The following is a 25,456-nucleotide window of genomic DNA, read 5'->3' as shown; positions in this document are numbered from 1 at the left end:
TTGATATTTATGTGGCTTTTTAAATAGGATCAAAATGCTGAGGGATGTTGATGCCTCTGGAGATTTGATAAATGAGAGTAAAGCAGCATGAGAGTTGGCATATTTTGTATGTCACAAGTATTCCTGTACCTTGGTTCAGTATTTCCTAGATACATGAGAAGAGATGGAGCATCTCATTCAAACAGTGTGTTACTGCATGAATCGGTAGCTTCTGTAGTGCATATTTGTAAATATGGTGTGTTGACTCATCCTCATTCTGGCTTTTTTAGAGGAAAATCCTGCTCACAAATCAGCTCTGTGAAGGACGTGGAAATTGCATAAATGGGTTAGGTTTTGGTGACACCGTGTTTCTCAGAAACTTTTAAAGCATTTTTTGCCAAAGGTGCTTAAGTAGAAGTGAAGGTCTTGTCACGGGTTAACTGGCTGAGAGCATAAATTGTTTCTCACAATGAAGGAAAACGTGGGTCAACAAGTGCCTGCTGTTCAGTAGGTTCAAAGTGATTTAGAAATTCGGTGTATTGTAAGGTGACAGTTTGCTGCAAACACCAAGTGCTTTTCCAGGTTACTGAAAGTAAGAGCTGACAAGTGTAGAAGGATCTCACAATAGTGACAGCCAAGGTGAATTTCATCTGCTATTGTACTTCCAGTTAAATTTTCTGCGGTGTCTGCATGCATTTCTTTGTTTGTTGACATGGATGAATTTACCCAAAGCTCCCAATGTCATACAAGCATCTCATGCATTTCTAAGAGTTTGTGACACCTATGACTAATTTTTTTTTTGTGTGTGTGATGCAGAAATATGCAAGCTTATCTCTGTAAAGCTTTTTACCCTATGCTGTTTTAAGTGTAGGAATTGAACTAGTCTCAAACATTGACTCCTCTCCACAGATGGTGATGTAGTTTGGAAGACACTTGGAGTAACTTGAGGGGTTTTTTGTTTCAAATTCTGTGATGTTTATGGACTTTGAGATCTAATATACAGAATCTGCCATGTCCTACTTCTGTATAGTTCCAGTTGTACAGATGCTCAGTTGTACAAGATGCCTGGTGCCACAAAAGCACATAGGGAGAAAGCAGCTGTCCCCAAAAGCCTGCAACAGAAACTTGGATACCACAGATACACCTCTGAGCCAACTTCCTAAATAGCGTAAATGCCTACAAAAGTAGGGACAAAGAAGGCAGATGCTAAAGTGAACCAAATGAAAAGTGTTCTAGGCTGATCCTAAATATCGCATGCTAATCTTCTATTTTGCTCCCTGCTTAGTAGCATAATGGCTTTAAACTGTTCTAGCCAGTATTCTTTCTCTAAAATGTTAGAGAGGGACTTTCAGATATGCCTGACTAACTTCTCCAGTGATTTCCACGCAGCCAGCCTAAACCCAAAAGACCCAATTGAGGGAGGACTACTTTGATACAGATATATTTTTAAAAATAAACTTTTTTTGAAAAGGTTTTGATCTTTTAAAGGTAACTTCTATTTTGTCTTATGCTACCTTGTATGCCTAAGGAGCTCTGTCCCCTTAAGCCTTGTTTGTTTGTCTTTTTTAACTTTGACTTTTTTTAAAAAGAAAAGATCATCTATATTTTAAAACAGCTCTGGTTTTTAAGTTATTCAATTCCATCACTAGGTGCCTGTAGTTCCTGTTTCCAGCATGAAAAAAGTTCAGAAAACCAGCCAAACTTCAGTTATTCCTAACACCAGATGTTTCAATGTGTGGAGATCCCTTTCCTCCACACATTGGTATTGAAGTCAGTCTTGTAGAGAAGGGAATACTTAAGTAAATGCCTTATGCACGCAGTCCTGGAGCTTGTTCGTGCCAGTCTTCTGATTATACGTAGATTTTTCAAGCCATCAGAAAGCCTTCGGTTGCAAAGGGTGCAGCTTGTAAACTACTTTCACACCTTGAAGTAGTGCATCGTGCATAGTTGACTTGTGGCATTTATGTTCTGATAAAAATCACCACTTCAGCGCTAGCTTATGATGAGCTTACTGCTCTGATCTCTGATCTGGAATGCAGCTTTATTTTACTTATCTGACTTTATTGGGAAGTTATTGCATCATCCAGTTCTCTGTAAATTGCAGATGAGACAGTACACAGAGACACGCTAGGGTGGCTGTGACTGCATCTAAGGGAAGATGACACATTATTCAACTGCATTACACAATTTTCATGTACGATTTAGTGAAGCGATGGGTATTGGTATAAGGAAAGCTGATTTATATCCCCTTGGATTTTAAAGACAGAAATATGCACCTGTAAGACAAGAGCCAGCTGGAATCCCTTGAACCCTGTATTTCACACTGAATGCATAAGGAAAAAGGCTTTTATAAAGAAACAGGAGAGTATGTGAGGGTAGAAGGTGGGAGGAAAGCTTATTCTCTTGCCAGCAAGGTGAAAGTAGCTTCATACACCAGTCAACTTGGCCCTGGGAGTGGAGTAGTCTCTTATTTCAGCTCGGCTGTGAAAGACTTCTGTTACATTAACACTCCTCAAGCTGTACAAATAGAGAAATCCCTAAAGAAATATGAGTTATCCCAGTATGGTGACATAAGGGAAGCATTCTCAAGTAGCATCATAGAGAAATCCTTAGCTAAATTTTCTGGGTAATTACATGCTTGAAAACATACTAAGTTTTTGTAGACCTTGCTGCTAATAATAAATGTATTTCTGTCACCAGGTTTTGGATGTAATTAGGACTTAAGCTTTCTGGGCTGTCTCGAGAGCGTATACTGGCAGAATGGATAATACATTGACATGTTGAGTTCTCAGGCCTGAAAGAGCTTAGTATGTTTGATAGGACTTAATCCATGAAATTTCCAGGGCAGGTAGGTGATGGAGATTTTACTGACCCTGGGACTGAGGAGCTGTTGGGTTCTAGTCCTCGCATTGTCCCATGCGTGCTTTACTTCCTGTGCTCTGTCTTTAAAAGCTCCTCCACACGTGTTTGCTGCCATGCTTTATGCTTACCCTTCTTAATATAGAAGAGAAGGGTTTAGCGTGGTGCTTCACGGACCTCCAGTGAAAAATACATGTACTGTTTCTTGGCTGATTTTCCTCTACGTAGATTATGGGAAAATTGGAGATGGCTTGTTTCTGAAACCATGACACAGCAGAGATGAGCTGTGTGCTGCGCTTCCAGTGGTAATTGATGTGGTTCCTGCAGCTGGGTAACTAAATTATGTTCTTAGAATAGATGAAAGGTGATTTAAACAAAAATTTCAGAAGCTACATCTTTCCTCATCTGTCACTTAGTTTAAAAGAAAGCATGGCAGTCCCCACAGTTCTGCTTTTTTTCAGTGCCAGAAATATTCTGTTCTGATATATGAATTTTTTCTCTTGCCATATTTCTTGTTGCTATAATAGCTAACAGAGGAAGTCTGTATTAAACTGTATCTCAGAGATGGCAATCTCATAGCCATGGGTTGGCCTGAGGGAAAAACCTATACAGCCACTTTTATGACTTTCGAACACCTCTGGCTAAAAACTACTCCTTTGTAATCTGTTTGAGACTGTCTTCACCTTCTCAGAAACATCCAAGGGCCTGTGGCTGTCAAAGTATTTAGCCTTATAATGTCATGTTTATCTATCACCAGCTTTTCAAGGACAATTAATTAAAAAAAAAATCCAGACTACTTCATAAATTCCAGCCTTTCTGCGTCCTCATCTTTGTGGCTAAACAGTCCATAAATGACTAGTTAAATTTTTTTCAGCCTGTTGGTCTGCAAGTGTGACTGTAGCGAAGCTGAATAGTTTGCATCTGTGGAAAAATCTCTCTTGGCTGGACCTTCACTAGCCATTGTTACTGGTAATGAGAGGACAGCGTGAACTTACGATGCATGAGAAAATGACCTCATTCAACATCCTGCAATTGTTAATGGGGTTAGTTAAATTCGGCACACGAGGGATGTTGTCCTGAGGGCCCATCTCTCAGAGCTGGTGAAAGCTCTGGTTCTGTGGTGGGTCATCTGTTACATTTCATCAGTGTTACTGAAAGCAAAGCTGAGCAGTTGATGTGCAACAAAGCAACAATTTACTTGTTAAATTTTAAGGAGCTATAATTTTATTCACATTTCATCAGTGTGAGTAGCGCTTGGTTTGCAGGTAAACTGTGCCTTTTGTTAAAAACAACAAAGTATTGATGTCCTCCTGCTGCAAGGTTGTCTTGTATTAGGGTATTACTTCAGTGCTGCTCTTGTTTGCATTTGTAAGCTGAATCACGTAGGCTGGGTGACATTTTTGACTGTAATCTAAAGCCTAGACAAGACCTTCGTACACATTCCTGCAACCTTCTTCACATAAATGAAAGAATTATTTCACGCTGTTTGCGTGCTTGAAACTCTGGAAGTTTTTTTCCCCTTTCCACTATTCCAGTTGGTTGCCTTGAAATTCTCTTGGTCATAGGATGCCTTGATTTACTGCAACATGAGATCCACGGTGTTATGCGTTGCTGGAAGGCCTTGACAATATCTTGGTGGGAGAACAAGCCAAGTGTGAGCACGCAGCTTAGAAATGACCCAGGAACGCGGCTCCCTGCGCTGGCAGTAACGCAGGCATCTGTTGCCAAAGCTGCTTCAGTACTGTAGGTAAACTCATGCAACACAGCTGTCAAAAGCAGAATATTGGTGCTTTGGAAAGTTCGTGAGTCAATTCATAGGGCACACTTTATTTCTTTAGAGGTGCGTTAATTAGGGTTCATTAGAAGCCAGTAGATCATGTGCTAGTTCATTTATTTCTGAAAATACTCTGGAATCAGTTGCTTCTGCAAGCAGGCTTGCTGAGAGACTTAATTTTTAACAGGTAATCCCCTGAGAATATAACATTAAGCATCTATTCGTTTTCGTAGCAGTGTTCATGTGCTGCACCGAGTCCGTGCTCGTCTGCGCTGTGCTGAACCTGCGCTGATCCCTGAAGCGTGGAGCCAACAGTCTGAGTAAATTCTTACGTAGGGCTGGAAGGGATGGGCCCCTCATGGGTCATCAAATCCAGTCCGCTGCTATCATAAGGATCATGTCGTATGATCTCTGAGCTTAATCATTTGACTTATAAGCTCATTGAACCGTCTTTCAAAAATAGCACACCAGGCCATTTATTTTTTACTTCTAGTCTAAGTCTCTTTGTGGAAGGCTCAGCTTGAGGCCACGAAGTATCAACAGTGAGAAATTAGGACTATCCCAAATGTGTGCAGGCTTTTAGGATTTTTATTTTTTTAAAAGCTTCATCCTGTTTAATTATTTTATTTTTTTTTGTTTTCCCACCTTAGAGATGAATCAAAAGTGCGTGCTAAAAGCTGCCTCTGACTTTAATCTGCTCCATCATGTCTGAGTCAGATGCCCAGAAAGGACTTTGCAACTAAATCTATTTAGTCGTATTGCTATAGGAGGGCACTTGTAAGCAGATTAGCTATAGCTCAGATACTATGTCAACTGCCTGACTGAAGTCTATCTTCCTTGTCTAAGCTGTGGCTACACTTATTAATAGTTAATTATTTGTAAACACTTGTCAGAAACTTCTTATATCTGAACATAATATTTGTCGTAAGACATTTAACTGTTTTGTGTGGAAAAACTGCGTAGACTCGTGGCTTTCCGGTACTGATCACGGGGAGTTTTAAGAGTTGTGCTTCCTTAGCCAGGTTCTGATCTATTTAATAGGCTTCCCAAAATATTTATTGGCAGAACATATTTAACTTGCATACTCTCAATGAATATTCTTTATAGCTGTAAAAGTAAGTTGGAATATCAGTTATCTTCCATAAATAGTGGCAAGGATATCTTAGAGTGGAAATGCGTGGCTGCTGACCTAGTGTAACCATTAGCTTCATATGCTGCTTTAAGCTTTTACTTAAGGCAAACTTGCAGGATAATAGAATGGAGTGTGCATTCAGCATCCAAAATGTTTTTTGGCGTTAGACTCCTGTCTCGTGCTCCTAGAAACACTTGGGATCCCAGTTCAGTCCTTTGCTGCGTCTGCATTCTACCGTGTGACACTCAAAGTTTTTTAAGTCTAGAGCTAGAGCTGTCAAGCTTTGGACGTGAAATGACACACGTAGCACTGATTTTTGCCATCATACAGATTCGGAAAAAGTAGCTGGGGTATGCTGTTTATGGGAGGGTCTTGCACGCTTAAGAAACCCTAATAGAGAGCTCACCCCCCTGAGCCGTGTGCCTGCGCTGGGCTGCTCTCTCCACGAGTGCTGTCGTGATGCTCTTGTGTCCCTGAACACAACCTGCCCCGTCTCGTGACTTGGCGTCCTGGCACGTGGTCAGTGATCGTATATGGGCATTAGAAGCGATACATCGGCCTCTGCTCATTTTGCTTTGTGTTTTGGGCTGATGGGAAGACAAACACCCTCTGCTACCGTAAAAAAATGATAGATTCAATTCTTCTGTTAGGTTTTTTGTTTGCCCAGGTTATGAGAAACTTAAAATACCTTCTGTGAGCAACTTGTATGGGATGAAAGTGTTTTATTCAGTGTATGGCTGTAGTTGCTTCTGTTGCTGAATTTAGTACTCTATACGAGTAAAGCAAATTGTTTTGAGCTATAGCTTAGATTAAACACTTTGTGAGTACGCGTTAGCTGAAGACTGTCATTGATAAAGCACTAACAAGCTCCAATCTTAAAAAGCCTATAGACTTGAATGAACGCCAAGAATAATATGCATTTCCTTTCATTTTCATGATTGTGGAGAACTTTCCCTCTTTTTTTTTTTGTGTGTGTGTGGGGGGGTGGGGTGGGTGGGTGGAGGAGGAAATGAATTATGCTCTGAAACTGGGAAATGAGAGCAATTAATCTCTGCAGTTGTGTGTAGGCAGGAGGGGCTATTTGTTGCATGACAGCCTGCTCTCAGAACTGGAAACAAAGTAGGTTGTTTGTGTCTTTTTATGTCCTCGTCCTAGTTTGCTTTAGGACAAGAGCATTTACCTCATGACGCTTATTTTTGAACTTTATACTGGAGGCAGTGTTCACATTCCATTCAATCTTTTGCAGCACCAAGAAGGGAGAATTAGTCAGCTGTTCTTTGTTTTTATTTCCCTGACTCTTGAACAGGGTCCAGGCTTGCTCCTGAGGTTTTTCATCTGGATCAGTCTGAATAAAACAGATTTTCTTGCAACTGAAAACCCTTTATTTGCAAAAGGTTATGATAACCAAAGGAAGCTGGGCTCTCCCAGTTCTTGTTTGGGGGGTGGGATGGGGAGTGGAACTGGCTTCCCGCAGTCCTGTTCACATTAAAGCAGGTTCGTAGGACGCTTATTTAAAAACAAAACAAGAAAAAGAAAAAAAAGAAAGCTATCATGTTTGTGCCTTAGCGGAGCATGCCAGAATGCTGTTGCTAAGATGATGCATGCTGATTCTGGCATAAATAGTTATTTGAGCAGACCCTCCCCTAAGGAGTTGAGTCCCAATCCTTTCTCTCCTGTATAGGAACAAATCAATTATTCTAAGGAGGCAGTGTTGTCTCTCGGTGCTGTTGTGTTGCTTTTTGAAAACGTTTTGTAAGTTAGTCCTTAAGTGGGATAATTGCTTTCAGCATTTGCAAGTTAAATGAAGAAAGCTCTAATTAGATTTTATAAAGTGGCTTAGCATGTTGAGAAGGCTTTTCATAAAGTATACTGTGTATTCACTTGGCGTTGCACAATTGAATTTCGTTGTAGCACTGACGAAACCAAAAAATCCTATTTGGCCTTGGTCGCTCCTGGGCACTTAAAAGGATTGAAAGCCTGTCTTAGGTACTCCTTGCTGTACATACTCTCTTTTCCCAACCATCCCACCCTCATCAGGGCGTTAATCTGTATTTTAGAGACTGGAGGAGCGTCGTCAAGACCAACCTGTTCGAGGAAGGATATTAGAGTAGGGCATAGAAGCTTTGTATTTTGCAGTACTTCAAAAACGGGGCCATGGCACGTACTGTTTAATCTGTTTTAGCTGCTATTATACTGTGCTAATTGTACGGTGGTGCTGGGTGGCAGAGAGCCATTTTGTTCAGGTTAGTCTTAGTTCCGTGTGGGCACTTATTGAGTTGCACAGAAGCTGAACAGTGCCCATGCTTTGTAATCTTTGGTATTGTTTGGTGTCCTGTAGGTTAGAAATGCGATATGCTAATGCTTTACTATTTCCACTGCAGCCTTGGCATAAGTGGAGGGACTGGCCAAAGCAGCATAACATATTGCTTGCCATCTGAATAAGAACTTAGCCTGGTCACAAGCTTCTTTCACGTGTGGTTTCTGCAGTCTGCATGCCAGCCGCTTCCTGATGAGAATTGGAAAGAGTCCCCAACGCTGGTGTGTGTTCAGATCATTTGGGCGCTGATGCTGGGTGTGACTTCTTAGTTAAAACAGACTCTAACATACACTCTGTTTAGGAAGCAATACCTCTGCTAAATCAGTCAATCAGTTCTTGAAGCTTCATCTGCAAGAACGTAGATCCCACATTGTATTGAAGCTATTTCAATGAAATTATATCTAAAGAATGAGTACTCAATGAGAAGTCTTGCATTGATTTGTCATGACTTCTGATAACCACAGGGGCAGATGATTGCAAACCAGTTAAGACTGTTATTTGCCTTCTGTTCTGCTCAGGAAGGCTTGCGCTTGCTTAATCTTCTCTTGTTATCAGTGTGCAGGTGAAACTGTCTTTATTAGCTGCAGGTACGTTTGGAAATGGCAGTTATGCTTAAAGGACCAGCAAGTACAATAGACACTTTTTGTGTATCTCTGGTTTATCTTTGATGATAAGGCCCAAACTTGAGAAAGGGTATAGAGACCTGTAGTAAGATCCACTCACCTTAGGACGTTAACTCATATATCGTCAACCTGCCTACATCCTGGCAGGAGGGGACAAAAAGTTTTTCTCCTGTTCTCTAGCCATACTTGATCTCTTCAAGTGTAGATTTAAAAAGAAGTCATGTCTATTATGGTCAATTTTTTTCACTTGTGACTTATAAAGAGTCAAGTTCTTTGAACGCTTCTGGAATCAACAAACTCTTTCCCATTTGAGTTTGGTGGGTCATTTCCTCCATGACAAGTTGTGGCAGTTTGTTCATTGTCTGAACAACAGGCTCGCTATTGTAACCACATGAAGTACACATCTTTGGATGAACATTTGCAACCGCCCACAGGCTCTTGATTCACTTAACCACATGTGCCTTGAAGTGTTTTATTCACTTTCAGTGTCTGCCCATATCTGTCTTTGTAAATGGACTTTGTGTCCCCCTTTGAGGTAGATACATACTATGAGGACTTCGGTAGTCAAACTGAGTACACACAGATTAAGGCCTTTCCCCTCTTCTACCTCAAATGTCAAACCGATGTGTACCACTATTTACTGGAGTTATTTACTCATATTGCTAAATGTGTAGACTAAATTGGAAACTTTTGACAGGTCTACCATGTGATCTTGTAAGTGGTATGCAGGAATAACGCCAGTTTCCTTTGAGAAAATATTATGAATTGGATAAAGTTTTCTTTATTACAAGAAATAGTTCATGCTGTGACAGGCTCTGCAAGTTGGTGGAGTTGAAGTTCGTAAGTGAACTTGAGGTGATGAAGTTTCTGTGCCTGCATAGATGAAATGATCAAACTTAAAACCTTTAGTAGCCCTTTAAAAACGCAGATATTACTGTGTGAGATGTGACCAGTATGCAATTCAAGAAAAGGTATTTTTCCTGAATTCTTTTCTCATTTTAACATAGCCTTAGGAGTTGAAATTTGTATGTTGTCTATATATAAAATTGTATACTACTCGTATGTAGTACCTGTGCTGTTGATGCCAATGCTTGAAACTGGTATTGTAGGTGCAAAGTGTCTCAGCCTTGCATCTGTATTCAGACAAATTTCAATCGGTGGTACAGCTCTTCAAGGCAAGGCAGGTCTGGAAATTACTAAATTGGAGATTCGTTCCTGAAAGTGCCAAAGACGTTATTTGAGCAAATTTGGTAGGATTTACTTTAGTCCATAGAACGTATAGAGGTGAGGGAGTGGGGAAAGATAGTTAAATTGGCGTGTTCAATTAAAAAACTGCAGGGACCTGACAAAGAGGGGGGAGTCAGGAGGTGTACAGGTATGTCTTGACATTTCATCCAAACGATAGCTGTGCCAAGGCAAATACGTGCTCTTTGGCAGGGGAACAATGGCATATCCTTAAGTGTCCCAGCTGTGTAACTAGAGATGAATTTTTGTCTCCTGGGGTTACTTTCTTGTGAAACAGGGGGAACCTTTGTGAATACGTAAACTGGTATTTCTCGTGCAAAGAAACTACCCTTTGTGTTTGGAAGAGGGTTCTTTGCAAGATGCTATTTTGTAGGAACAAGGTCAAGTAATGTTGCTGCCTTCTCTGTCAACTTTTTCCATGTTACCAAAGGCAACGAATGAACTTCTGCTGCATTTCAGGATTGTATGCTAATATTTCACTTCCAGCAGTACTTTTTTTCAGTAAAGAAAATTATCTTAATTACCATGAAGTAACTAATCCTCAAAGCTGTAATCATTGCTGACATAATGCTTCATATTTACAAAATATGAACAATTCGGCTCACCACTTCAGATTGTTATTTGAGTTCCTGTAAAGAGTTTCCTGTAACTGTTGTTTAATCAAGAAATTGAATTCTACAACATGAGTATTAAAGTCTTCTGATTACAAAGATGTAATGCTTCCTTTCATGGTTTATCCAATTTAATGAAGTGTATTCCATCAGCATATTTTAAATTTCAGCAACGATTTCAGTAGAATTTTTACATTAAATGGTACAACTATGAAGACTTTTTTTCCCGTAAGGCAGTATTTGGTAGCACATGGAGCAAATACCGTGTTACTTATTTGGTGTGGCGTGACTGCTTTTCTTTAACTGTAAGTCTTTAATAAATGGTGATTTTCTACATCTTTGCTTACTTGCGTAATCTTTATTTTTCCATGGATATTAATAGTCTTTTTTTGTCTTTCATACTTCAGTCTTCTGTACATCTTATCTTCCTTTGTCACTTGCAATCTTACCAGTTTTCATGTTGGTTTCCAGACTCTGAAGGTTAGCTAGCCAGCCTTGTTCTGACGTTCTTACTTATGAAGTGCCAAAATTATACAAACTAAGGCCAAATAAACTATAGAATTTATCTATAAGCATGATGCCAATTTTTTCTTTTTTCTGATATTTTGCAAATAAGGGTTTTCAAGCCTTGATTTATAGTATTTTGGAGTTATGGGAAGATCACTCATGCTTCAAGATGAGTGTACGAAGGCTCTCAAAATTAGATTTGGGAAGCAGAAAGGATACTGGCTAGGACTGCGTAGCATCGTCATAATGTCATTGATTAAATTACTCTATTGTTTAACTTGAACACTCCTGGATGGATAAGCACATAATAATTTGACAGGGACCCTCTGTATTTCTCTTGACGATCGTAACTCAGGGCAGTATTGCTTACCGTGGGAAACTTTCCTGTAGTTGGAGGCTGGAAGGGCCATATCTATTTGCGAAGGACGGGGAGTGTTTTTGTTACCTTCAAAGACCCATTACAGGATATGATTGCTTGTGGGAGTGTCTGGTTATGATCTGTTAGAAAACAGCCTATTAATAAAACAGAGGCTCTTGTAATAGAGCACTTCTTAATCTTCTTCCTATGTAGTTATTTATAGGCTGTGACATCTTAATTTACCTCTCATGTGCATCAACTTCTCTTATTTTTAAAAGATCAAGTAGCTTTCACACGTCTCCGAGAATCGCTTCTGGAAGAAATAGTCTGTTTTCTAAGGAATCGTACAAAAAGGCTTCAAGTCATAAGTTTGTTGTAAAAAATGTTTTAAGGTTTTTACTGGTATCTTTCTAAAGGACAAAGAAGTTATGGAATGTCCTGTTATATAGATACTTGTATATTAATCCCGTATTTGTCTGACTACAAGCAGATTTTCTTGAATTCTCAAAGGATTTCCAGTTGCAGTGACCAACCTGAAGCAACATTAAATACATTATTCTCTTTATTTTTGTGGTCCTTTTCTTTATTAGAGTGGTCCTAGTGCCAGATCTTGTCACAAGATGTGCATTGACATTCAACGAAGGCAGATCTACACGCTGGGACGCTATCTGGATTCCTCTGTGAGGAACAGCAAATCTCTGAAAAGTGACTTCTACCGCTATGACATTGACACAAACACATGGATGTTACTAAGTGAAGACACTGCAGCAGATGGAGGGCCAAAGCTGGTGTTTGATCATCAGGTCAGCTACACTGATATGCTTAGTGCAAGTTCTCAATGTTTGCTAATCAGTTTTTTGATCGTAGTCTCCTGTGATTTGGAAGCACCGTGCCAGGTAACATAGCAGTGATGAGGAAGGCTGTGATCTGCACTCAGTTAAACTTTAAGAGTACTGTTGTCTAATGCCACAGACTACTGGTATTCTAATCAAACGAGTCAGAAGAATCATAAAAACCTTTGCAAACTAATTAATTTTATTAAGACACGCTTTATTACAGCTCAGAGCACAGTTCATCTGTTTTTAATCAGTCTTGTTGAGCTGGGTTTGCAGATCTGCCTACTCAGAGAGCGCTGGGAAACAACTTGCAAAGCTGTGCGTGATACCTTCAGAAGAATACTATACGCAAGCTGCTGAAATGAGGTCAAGAGGATCAGGATGCTTTCAAAACTGGTTGTCTCTTAAAATTTGTAGAATGTGCTTGCTTTGTAGACATTGAAACACCTTAGAGGAGTGGCTGCTAATTTTTTTTAAAAAGCCACATTTGTCTATGTTCAAACTGAATACTTTTTTGACTTGCGTTTAATGGCTTTTGTGTACTTGGAAAAGGTATTTTGTTCTTAATTGATTTTTATAAAGGATGACTGAGAAACAGCACATCAGTATTTGTTTTTAAAGCAGCTCAAGAACCGATTTTATTGGTACTAGCTGTTTTGTAACCAAAGCTGCTGTTTGCCAGCACAATATGTGTTTCTGCTGACACTGAAAATGAAAGATACGTGTTGACTGCAGAATAAAAGCCAATCAGTCTTTCTGTTCTATTAATAAGGAATACCAGCCTCTCAGGTGTTGGGGAAAAGGCGAAAGTAAATTGTCAGCTGGCAAGGCTACTCTAGGTACCTTGTTTGCCTACTTCTGAAATACCGTTTCTTTTTTCCCCTGCTGTCTCTTAGGAAAGAATGTCCTCCTTGAATTCTTTATCAATCCGGAGCTCTTCCTCTTCTCTCCCTCAGTACCTACTGCGATAGCAGTTTTTGTTTAACCTTCACAAAAATGCGCTGCACTCAAAGTGTTTTGTGTAGGCTTTGCTGAGTAGCATCTCTATCTTACTGCAATCTTGTCTGTGGGTTGTTTGTTTTTTTTTTTTTTTTTTCCTCTTCTCCCCCTGGCGTTTTGCAACACTCTGTGTTGCACTGTGTCTGAAAATACCACCTGGAGTCAGGGAGTTTTGTTTGATTTGTACTGCAGTGCATCTCTTGTGTGCTGTAATGTGATTTCAGGCTTTGGGGATAAATCTATTTCTGCGGCAGTCTCATCAAAAATCCTTGGCCCAGGTTATGGCCCTGCTTTATGGTGAAGTAATGGGCGTAACGGTAAAAATATTCTTGGCTTGGAATCCGAGTAACAACTTTCAGGACAGTTTTGGATTGGTTGAATGGTTGACAGTAAATTGAATATTTCCCTTCTACAGCCATTGTTAAAGGCAATATTCTGTTAACCTTCTGACAGAATTGGCCATAGATCCTGTTGAAAAATCTCTAAAAATGTTTTTCGCTAAAATCAGCAGCTAGGGGCAAGTTTTTTACATGATGAAGGGTGCATGTAGCCTCTCTTTTTTTTTTTTCTCCTTCTTATTAAATAAGCAAGTTAAAATTAGACTCACATTTTAAATAAAGGACTGTTTTCTGAGATTAATACCTGTCAAACGTGAAGACACATATTTTCTGCATGTTAGAGGTTGAGGAGATGCGCAGGGTACGGTCTTACTAGGTATCACTTGCAGGGGAGGGATGTTTAATTTTAAATCTTAGCGTTTTCAGGTCTTAATGTGCTGGCTTAAAACTACTTCTCTTGTTCTTAGATGTGTATGGATTCTGAAAAACACATGATATATACCTTCGGCGGCAGAATTCTGACCTGCAATGGCAGTGTTGATGACAGCAGAGCCAGTGAACCACAGTTCAGTGGATTGTTTGCTTTTGACTGCCAGTGTCAGACATGGAAACTTTTGAGAGAGGATTCCTGTAATGCTGGACCTGAGGACATCCAGTCCCGAATAGGACACTGTATGTTGTTCCATTCTGTAAGTATCTGCACCATACTGTGATTCATGATGCCTGACTTTAAGGAGAACATCTGGTTTTGATTTTTCTTGCAAGTTTGAAGCTCTTTAATCTCCCGAGTGGTGTGTTGTCTCACTTGATTTTATGTTCGCTGACATTCTGATACTTCTTCAGTAAGCGCAGGTGGTATTAATTCAAGTCTTGGAGCTTTCATGACTTCAACTGAATAACTTTCCAAGTGAAAAACAAGGTGAATTTTAAATAGTTGATTTTAATCAAATAATGATAAATAGACACATAGGCCATGTTACAATTTCATCTAAAGAGAGTTTTTCTTTTAGAGTTGGTAGAGCATCATAGAACTTTCCGGTCTAGTAAATGACCTGTGTGGTTACTCGAATGGTAAACTTGGCTGGTGCAGGGGCTCACTGAGTGTGTTTTGAGATGCCTCATTCCTCTGTGCTGTCCTGCTGCCAGTCTTGAGCAGCTGTTAACAGCTGGGCACAGATGGCATTATAGGCATTTCATCCAGAGACTGATGGAAAGGCAGAAGGATATGAGGAGGGAGGGCTGTGTAGCGCTTTATTTAGTACTGGGTATTTCCAATTGTGCTTTTCAACCGCATGTTCACTTGGGTGCGGAACATGGGAACTGCAGGGTGTTTTGCTGACATTAGACTTTGACTTGCAGGTAGGGAGGAAGAGAATTAAAATTAATATTGTAGCATTCAGGTGTTTACTGACAACCCCTATTGAAAACTGACCAGTTTTTACTGAGTTTATTTCTCTTTCCCTTTCAAATGAAAGATCAGAATTTTTATAGTGAATACTGTGCTTTCAGAGCTTTCAATTTCATCTTTGTTTTGAATGGCGCTCTCAAATCTGGTCAAAAACATATTGCCACACAAAATTCTGCAGAGGTACCAGAGGATTTTTCAAGTATGTGTCTGTAGTAAACGTAAAAATACAGGTTTCTGTAAGCACAGGTCATGGAAGTTTAGGTCCTTTGCTGTTTTCTCAACCATTTGAAAGAAAAATAATCTGCCTCTTACGGACTTTCCACTTGGCAAACTTGAAAGAAGTAATAAACCTGTTATTCTTGGATTGCTGCTTGCTTGTTCTGAGTTTAGTAATGTGCTGGTACCTCGGTGGTTTCTCTTACAGTCCGTCTTTTGTTCCTTTTTTTTCTTAACAGCAAAATTATGATCTAATAGGTTTTAGATGTGGAGACTGTTAATTCTTTAATATTAAACTTGAAAAATGAATTGCTGTTTTAATGTTCTGAAGTTAGAGCTTGATCAGGCAAGGTTACAGTAATGTAAAATCTGTTTGGTCGCCCTCGAGCTGAAGCTCTGTGTTGGATCCAGGCTTGTGGTCTGATTTAGATCAAGAAAAAGAATTCTTTAATTGCATTTGTAAGAGGCTTTTTGGGGTGGAGAAGCTGTGAGCCCTTAATTGTTTAGCTCTTGAAATGGTGAAATTGTGAATTCAAGAATCAAGAAGATCAAGAACCTAATCAAGAATTCTCAAGTTTTTACTGAGTTTGAGAGGAATAAACTATTCTATGTAATTGTTCCCTGTGAATCTTTGCAGAGGTGGAGGTAAAGCATACTTACCAAATAAAGATTGGTGGACCTGATAGCTAAGGCATGATTTTAAACTTAGAATAAACATATCTTTTACTCTTTGATTCATCTGTGTTTTTCTTAATGGTCACAGTTGGCCAACGTTCTTTCTTGAGCTTGGTAAAGAAATACTTGTTTTTTCCATTCCAGAAAAATCGCTGCTTATATGTATTTGGTGGACAGAGATCGAAGACTTATTTGAACGACTTCTTCAGTTATGATGTAGACAGCGATCATGTGGATATCATATCAGATGGCACTAAGAAAGATTCAGGGATGGGTAAGAGTATAACTACGTATTAATTTCTTCCTGCTGGTACAAATGGGAAATATATTGTTAAGTAGGTGAAAGCCCAGCTTCAGTGTCCTGTGGTATCTGGTTAGCATCCTTAACTAGCTCTACGTACCCAAGTAAACTCCACAGTATATAAGTTAAACTTATGCCAGCTCTTTTGTCCTTCCTGACATTTGACAGTCACCATCTTCAGCACAATAGAAATAATTGATGCACAAAACCACATAGCACCTCAAAAGGAAAAAAAAAATCAGCAAAATAAGAACTAAAAATACTCCTTTGAAACTCCAGCAGAGACAGGGGGGAAAAAAGTCTGAAAAAAGTAATTTTCTTTAAACGAGGAAAAGAGAAAACAATTTTATTTTTCTAGTTTTCACCAAGTGAAAGGTGCCATAAAATAGAAATAATCTGCTTGGTTTGAGATGTGGAAAGGCACAAGGATGCTCAGAGACAGAGCATTGGAGTAGCGGGGCAGAGGTTATTTGGCCTGGCAGGAGCTGACTAGAAAGATGAGACCTGCTGTCCTGTTGTTATTGTACTAAATTATAAGGGAGCAGCAAAAAAAGGTAGGAGGAGGGAGGAAGGCTTCAGTCCTTTTTGGTTCATACTGCTGGAGCTATATACACCAAGCATAGTTCTGTATACCAGAAACCTTTAAAAACATCCAAAAGGCATTATAGCACAACCATAAAGAACTGATTTTATACCTCTTTTTCTCAAATGACATAAAGAATGTTCTTTTTTTTGAAAAAGGACTTCTGCATGTAAAAGTATATCATTTTCCTGTGTTGCAAATACCCTGATTTTCAACATACATCTTAGAAGTGGAAATTTGTATTGCGGAGTGTACTGCTATAGGAGAGAAGTTATGAATATTTCTTATATTATGTATATTTAGTCCCAGTCTTGTTTTCTCTTCTTCTGGTTCCCAAAAATCCCAGGAAACTAATTTATCTTGAATTTAGGCTGCCCATCCTTATTTTCATCAGCATTAATTTTTAGCAAGTAATTTTGCTGAACTTTTGAAGTGAATTATTGATGGTTATGAGTTATTGTTTGCTTATTAATTTAGTTACGCCAGTGAGGGAGAAGTGTACCCCAGCTCTTATTCTCTGGAGTCCTTTATTTACTTGAGTGCTTCCAAGGAAGAACTAGCTTGTATTGTTGACAGTCTCCTTTAATAAGGTGCCTGCATGTTGCCTGATGCTGCTCTACGCATACCCACGCACTGTTTGTCATCCTTAGAGCTTTTAAAGAATTTTTATTTTTTTTTTCCCCCATGAAATTGCTAGCATTTTGCTTTTTTAAAACTACACTTCTTTATAGCTAGAAGCATTAAAACATATGGCTTAAAGCTGACGCCTGTGTCAACTTCAGATTTAAAGATACCGAGCTTGCCTTATGGCTGGAGAAGACACTGAGCTCTGCTTCTCAGCAAGTACGTTAACTGCAAGGTTCGGTTAAGCAAATGAGACTGTAATATTTAGCCCTCTTCCCCATTCCTACAGGGCCCGAAGTGCTGAATAGTAGACTTTGTAGGAAAATGACTCATTGGAAATAATTCATGAGTAGATTTTCAGTTTACTGTTCTCCTGTGTGTAGAAAGTAAACAAACAGATTTGAACGTTTCCCTTCCTTTTGAAAGAAAATGCTAGGATTATTTGCATTTTAACAGAAAGGGAACAAAATGCTCATTACATTCAAAGAGCAACTGCTGACAGGACTATTTTCACCCCAAAAAAGCAAGTCTTTATTGTGCTCCCGTTAGGTGGTGATATACCATTTTGATCTGTATGAACAAAGTGATTCCCTGACTGGTTGCTGTGAAGTTTTAAGCTGCTCAGTGTGATGAGTCAAGTTGAGGATGCCTGACCTAAATGTTCCTATAAAGTTCCATGATTACATTTTGTTCCTGGCTCGCATGTGGCATGCAGTTCTATTCTTAGATGAGCTATTTTGATTTTTACCCCTTCTAAAAGATCTTAATTGTGCATTTTTTAAAAATTTCTGTTAGAGCAATGAGAAGATTTTAAAAAGTAGTAGTAAAACTGATAGTTAAGGAATATCAGTAATATGGAGTCATTGCAATGCTAGAAAACAGTGGTAATGATACGTTGCTTTTGCTGCTCTCATCTTCTGGGTGACATATTTATGCTGTTTAGTGTTTCTTTGCTCTTAGTTGTGTTTTTGATGTTGATCCTGGAACTAATTTCTTGTGTAGGTGATGTGTTTGAGAGAATATTGGGTGATAAGTATGATACAAATATTTTTAATTGGAAGTAAAGAACAATAATTTTAGCAAGTTTAGATGTGCTTTTTTCATTCCTGGGAAAAGTTCACATTTGATCAAGGTACAGTTTCTAAAAGATGGGTTTGCACGCAGCATTGCTTACTAGGAATGTCTCCTGACTTGATCTGCTTTGAACATGGGTAAGCCCTGTGGCTCTTCGTGTCTGATAAATGCATTTGCCAGTGAGCATGGGTTCTTTCTGCAACTCATTCCATCAAAAAAACTGGTGCTTTCTCTTTGCTGTCAAAGGAGAGCACTACAGTGAAATTAGGCCATTAGGGATGGTTATCTTTCTGCTGCATGGTAACTGTTATGAGCAAGAAATTTGTTAGTTCAGCTAGAGCATGGACAAATGGGACTGAGGAAAAGAGAATGGAACAGTGATAATGAGTTGGATGCGAAGAAAGGCAGTAGTCGTACAAATTGGAGGAAGTGTACAGTAGAAGAGCCTGTGGTTGGAGGAGAGGCAGAAATGTGTATGTTGATGGACATACCCTTAAAGCAGTTGTATACTTATAATTACTTAAAAAACAACAAACAACAACAAACCTAAGCAAACTCAACATGCATAGGCAGAGTGTATCTCTGAAGCATACACACGGCCTAGAGATGCCACCAGTATCAGATGTCTTCAAAATGCTCTACTGACAGCTTGCCTGACTTGCTCAGCGCACAATCCATGACTAGTCACGGGCAGTCGTTTCAGGTCTAAGGGAGCTGAGGGTAACATTTGTGGTCAAGGTTCCTGTGATAATCCTGTTTGGCCCTGACTCAGGTGATATGTCAGAGCTGTTGATCAGAGGGAGAATGTCCTTCTGCAAGTGAATCAAGATCATCATATATCCCTTGGCATAGAACAAGTCAAATGAGAACAAGCCTTGGATGGGCCTGTGGCTCCTTTTAATGGTGAGGTAGTTCTTATGGGCAAACTGCAAATATTTTTTTCTAGCCACTGGTGAAGTTCCTGGGTCTCTTGCTGGGGCAGGTGCTCATTCCAGAGCTGTGCACCTGAGAGTCGGGAGGTTTCCTGGGTAAGGACCACGGACAGAGGCGGCACAGGCCAGCCCAGGAAATCCTGGTTTAAAACAAGATGATGTCAGAAAAACAGTAAGCAAAATAGAAAACAAAGCTAGCCCTACGTGGCCGGTAGCCAACTCAGATGAGCAGTCTGAATATCCCATTTTGAGTGTCTTTTTGACACTTGACACGTTTTGCCCTTGTTCAGTTTAAGGCCTACCTTGCCAGTCAGCATGTCTGTTGCCATGGAAGCACTTTGTTTTGTGAGGGGTCTTATGTGCTCTTCATCTTGTGAGGTGCTTCTCTGAGCCACTCTCAAGATACTCTCCACCTACTGTGAATTGGGGGGGGAGAGCAGGGAGTCACCAAATCCTAAGAATGCTTTACAGACATGACATAGCAGCAGAATTCCATTCACATTTACTACATTTACTAACTGACCGTTTTGTTTTTTTTTCCAAAATCACGTGTTGCTTGGAAGAGAACTGAGTGTTGGACATCGAGTTGTTGCTTTTTCAACAAGACAACCAAACTGTCCGAATGGTCTCCTTAGCAGCTCCTTGGCTGGCTGCCAAATGCAGTCTCATCATAAAAAATCCAAGAGGATAATCATTATCTTGCTGTGTCAACAGCTGGCCTGCGTGCTATCTCTATCATTCATCAAGGTTTGCCCCAGTAAAGTTCAGGGGAGATGCTGCTTCAGTTTTCTATGGTTTACAAGTAGTGGTATGGAGTAACTTGCAGACCTACCCCCTTTTTTTTTTTTTTTTTCTTCCCCCAATTAATCCATCAGGGAGGTGCCTTGTTCTGGTGAGCAGCAATATCCATGTGATGCAGTTTTCTCCTATTTTTTTGATCACAAGCCAGCACAAGGAGGGAGGATACTTGCAAGTCACTTGCAGTGGTATTAGCAGTAATGCGTTCTGCGGGTTTCGTAACTTGGTGGCACTGAAAGGCTGTCAGTGAACTTGCTTCCCTTAATTATCCTTCACGAGTCCTTCAGAACTGGTCTGTAGACTGCAAATTTTATATTGTTTTGCCAATGCTGTGTTCCAAAGCACGTTTACAAACATGCTATAGTATCCTCTTAAATGAGAGAGATGAGATTTTATTTCCAAACTTCTGTCTAGTACTATGAGAGCCGCATCTCTATGAACTCCAATTTACCGCTTTGCAAACTTTGTGTTGTAAAAGCTCTGTTTTCTCACTTAGGTACTGGCAGCAGCTAACGTTGCGCTTGAAACAACTGTTTGTAGCTGTTTGCACATGCAAGCCAAAAAATATTCAGCTTGCTGAAATGATCACTATGATCAAATAAATGCCTGTTAAGTGGGGACTGTGGTAGTGGGAACATATCTGTTTCATGATTAGGTGTCACACTTGTAGAAAAGCTTTTTCCATGTGTTATATTTAAATGGAAATTATATTGTACACGGTTACGCAGCAACTTATCAAAGCTTTCTCGGGAATTACTACTTGTTTATGTAACCGGCTGCTAACTCAAGGCCTGTGCAGCTGAATATTGTTTTGAAATATTGAGGCATGAGCTTTTCACTTGTGCTATATAAAAATAAGTGCAAATGCTAAGTTCTGGAGGGAGGATTCAGATCTCTTATTTTCAGTTAGTTTCTGCCCTTCTACCCTGGACTGGTTAATGAGATTATTGGGGGGGGGGGGGGGGGGGGGGCGGGAAACGCAGTGGCACAAGGAAAACATTCACCATCTACTCGACTTCTGGGGATTGTAGTGTGTTTAGTAATGTCTCTGTACAGCGTTTTCTCTTCAATCTGTAATGTATTGTCATAGGAGCCAAGTTAATATCACGTAGCGACAGGCCAATGCTGTGTTCAAAACAACCAGGGCTAAGTCCTCACTCGCTGCTTTACGTCCTTCGAGATGGCTGCCCACAGCTGACCTGAGTGATCACTGGGCCTGAGAGGCACTCGGAACGGGGTGAAATCGGTGGAGATCTGCTCCAAAACTGATTTGCATGAAGAGGGAAAAGAGAGCGGGAACTTCCATGGAGCCATTCTTACCACTTTCTGCACCCCTTGGATCTAGTGTACTGTGAATAAGAGTTCTTGCAGTGCACTGTCAGTACCGTGCCAGATTCTCACCCCTCGTTATTTATGACTTCTTAGTCTGAGCCTTAAAATTTAAAAAAAAAAATAAAAAAAATATCCTAAGCAATCAGTTACTGTCACAGGTTCAGTTTTGTCTCCCATGCAGAATTAGATTTCCTTCCTGACGTACATTTTATTAGCTAAATATCACAAGTACTTTTCACAAGTTTACAGCCCGTGTCCCCCTCTAATATGCTGACCACAATCATTTGAATTATATCCAGCATTTACTGCAAGTCCGCTGCACTTGCAGATTATGAAGCTCTCTTACCCCCTAGTGGAAGCGTTTGTCAGTCATGAGGATTTCATTAGCCCTCTTGCTCTGTCAAGGTTCAAACTTCCTTGGTAAACATCTTTTTGATGTTTCTGTTGTGTTTAAAATACCACAGCATCTCTCTTTTACTGTGCAGTAGCTTGCCTTATTTCCTCATTGTTTTATTTTCATGGACTTGTTTACCAAATTTGTGTTGTCTTGTGGTTTGTTTTTTTTTTTTTAAATCTTAGTAGATCTAACTTTCTACTTTGGTCTTCCTCTGCAAAAGACTAGGTGTCAATTTTGTCTAGCCTAAGGCACAACTTAAATATGGTTTCTTCACAGTTGCTTAGATAGGTCAGAGAGTTTATGTAAGTTGCCCCTCATCTTAGGCCCTTACTAAATGTAGGGATATATATTTTTTGATATTTTTTTTTTTAGTCATTTCGCATTTCAAACAGTCTCCAGAAGAGATTGATGCACAGCAGAGGGAAGCCTGAAATTACTTGTCTTGAATTTAGTTTTGATTGCAGTTGCTGTGGATAATTCGTATTCTTACTATTAAGAGTAAAAAAACAGAGGCACTGAACTTTGGCGGCTTTTCCCTCCTTCATCATTTAAATAATAATTTCAGCTTCAGGAAATCGAGCATAAACTAAATACAAAATGCATTTATTTAACAACATTTCAGGAGGAGGGATGGGACTTCCAGAGACAAGTTTCATGTGCTTTCTGTATCAATGGTAATATAGCAACTGTGTTCCTCATGATTATAATAATTTTCATTTCAATGAGCCTGAGGTATTAATGCTCTGAAGATTTGCATGCTTTTTTCCTAAAAACCCGGCATGGTCTCGAATGTTCAAAGCAGCAGATGGGGTTGCAAAGACATTTTCCATGTACATTAGCATTGCTGATCAAATTTAGATGGCTCTCTTGCCAGAAATGTCTCAAATACGCCTTGAATTTAATCCTTTTGGGTCAATGATTCAGCCCCTGACTATGCAAGCAAACACATTACATGATACTTTTCAAAAATTAATGATATTTAGTCTATAATTGTCTTTTTGTTCTCAATTTCCTTATTGGGTGACTTTCACAGTACTTGTTAGTCTTATTTAAAAACTTCCTTGTGGTTTGCAGCTAAGACAAGGTATGTAGCCGTTGCTGTGCCAGCATTGTTCCCTGTTCTTTCCCTCTGCTCTTCCACCCATTTGTTTATAAACTGGATTAATTTTCATTTGAAACTTCGTGTCAAAATTAGAGGTCACAATAGGCAGGTTTCTGCTGATGAGGGCTCCACAGGCTCTACCTCCTGATTTTCCGTAAAACCACAAACAAGGATTTTGTCAACAAGACTCTCAAATGAATTATCTGAATATATTTCAGTTTCTGTTTAAGTTTATTTAAGAGTTAAGCTGTTTTTATATATATATATATATCTTCTTAAGCAATGTTTGGGGTTTTTGGCTTTGCTAACTATTTCAGAAGGGGCTTAAACTGTAGAAAACCAAATGCTGCTCAGAATTTTTTAATTGCTATTTATTACTTTCCTGGCCTAGCAAATGAGAAGATTGGAGACTAAAACCTGTTACAGAATGGGCTTGCAAAATACCGTTTTGTGTGTTCTTAAACAGTGATATTAAATGGTTTATTAGCGTAGGGCTTGTTTTCTAGTCCTTGTGTGCAGTTTGCAGTTAATTGCAGGGAAGAATTTGCAAAATACAAGAGTTCTGAGAATTTTTCATGCCAAAATCTTGATTGAAGGCCAGGAACCTTTACCAGCCTTTGTAAACTGACCCAGAAAGAGAAATGAGACAAACAGGATCTGTAAACAAAGATCACGTGTTCTTCACAAATACATTTTGGAAGGATGGTTGCCTAGGGAAACAGGAAATGGGGAATTATACAACAAACAAAAAGGACTGCCAAACAAATTTGCTGACCTTTTTTCGGGGAATTATGATGAAAACTGTTGGAATCCTCAGTATTTCACCATATTTCTAAATATGAAGGTGGAGCAGAATAGCTTGTTAATTATACCACAACTATTTAGAAAATACAAAAAACTTCCTTGACATCTTTGTTCTAAAGTAAGCACTGTGAGGTTGTCAGCTATGTAATGTTGAGATCATCTTGATGGGTTGTTTTGTTTTTTTTTTTGAGTTTCCCAGCTTTCGCAATTAAACGTTCTTGAATCAGTGCTTCCTTTTATGCATGAGATAATAGCAAAATCACTCCACTGTTATCTACAAGGATCGTATGTCTCTATCTTGAAACACGTCAATCCTTGTTTCTGAGCTGGTAGTCACCCAAATAGCTTTCCCCATACCTTTTCCTAGGAACCAGCGGCTCTCAGAATGGTTTTATTGCTTCACAGGAGTCGCAAATAGGAAGGGAAGAAGAGAATTTGCATTGGATTGGACTTGTCCGTAGCAGGGAAGGAGTCAGCCTCTGGGTGATGTTTCTTCTCCTCCCCCCTCTCACCCTGCTTTGGAGGGCATGTCCAAGAGGCAAATTGGTTTTGGTGACTTCTCCACACCTCCTATTTTGAGCTGTGCCATTTCAGTTTGAAGTTGTGGTAAATAACGAGATTGCTGTGGAGGAGAGGTCACAGGAAATAACAGCTTGGGATCACTCAGTCCCAAGTTCTGGTTTTATATGAAAGATGAACAGCTAAAAGTAATTAAAAAGAAGAAAACGGGCAAACTAGGTAGTGATGTTAAACTGAAGACGCGCTTTATCCCAGAATACTGAAAAGGTAGTTATGTGAAATCTCATGCTTGTACCATGGATATTAGAAAATCTGTTGAATTGCAGGGGGAGGGAAATGCATCTGTCTGATGCATGGATCCCTTCCTGTATCCTTGGTTGTCTTCAACGTGTAACCTTGGTTGTTTTTTTTTTGTTTTTTGTCAGTTCCAATGACAGGTTTCACTCAAAGGGCTACCATTGATCCAGAACTGAATGAAATCCATGTCTTGTCAGGGCTCAGTAAAGACAAGGAGAAGCGGGAAGAGAACGTTAGGAATTCCTTCTGGATCTATGACATTGTGAGGAACAGCTGGTAAGTCAATGAAAGGGGTGCTGTTTCTAACATCTACACTGACTTTCTTTAGAAAGCAATCCTACACGATCCTGTCTCCCAGGTAACTCTGTAAACTCTTATAACCATGGAATGGTAATGTTGAAGAGAACTGAGTTCCCTTGAGGCACCTCTTTCTCCCAGCGTCTTTAGAGACACCATGGAAATAAGGCAAATGAGGGAGAGAGATCATGTGAACTTCTTTATTTGAGGCAGGTGGAGGGGATGAGGGGAAATAAGCCATTATAAGATGTTTTTCCTGTAGGAAAAGTTCAAGGCCAGGATTTATTGTCAGTGCAGCAAATTCAGTCAAATGTAAGTTGTTAATAACAGCGTACATGGTACTAGTTATTAGAAACTAAGGAAACTGCTCTGCTGTATGAAGGGTAACGGAGAAGTGTTCATGCTAGATCTGTCAGCTCTTTTCAGGCTGCACACAGCGGTACTTCAGCTTGCTAGAGCCAGTATTCTGAGAAAATATCTCCTTGTCTATTTGCTGTACGGTTATTTGGTAGTTGGTTG

The 25,456-nt window shown here is 39.6% G+C and overlaps 1 protein-coding gene across 8 annotated transcripts in view; it reads left to right on the top strand.

Moving 5' to 3' along the window:
- Positions 1-25,456, top strand: part of MKLN1 (muskelin 1) — a 97,786-nt gene that overhangs the window by 54,427 nt on the left and 17,903 nt on the right. For all 8 annotated transcript variants that reach the window (XM_074573202.1, XM_074573195.1, XM_074573199.1 and 5 more), the window contains 4 exons: positions 11,996-12,208; positions 14,046-14,267; positions 16,022-16,151; positions 24,769-24,916. In XM_074573202.1, coding sequence (XP_074429303.1) covers positions 11,996-12,208; positions 14,046-14,267; positions 16,022-16,151; positions 24,769-24,916 — 713 coding nt within the window. The remainder of the gene's footprint in view (positions 1-11,995; positions 12,209-14,045; positions 14,268-16,021; positions 16,152-24,768; positions 24,917-25,456) is intronic.

Source organism: Larus michahellis, chromosome 1 (assembly GCF_964199755.1).
Source record: "Larus michahellis chromosome 1, bLarMic1.1, whole genome shotgun sequence".
NCBI classification, from domain to species: Eukaryota; Metazoa; Chordata; class Aves; order Charadriiformes; family Laridae; genus Larus; species Larus michahellis.
Note: the sequence above shows the minus strand (reverse complement) of the source record. Positions and strands in the feature narration are given on the sequence as shown.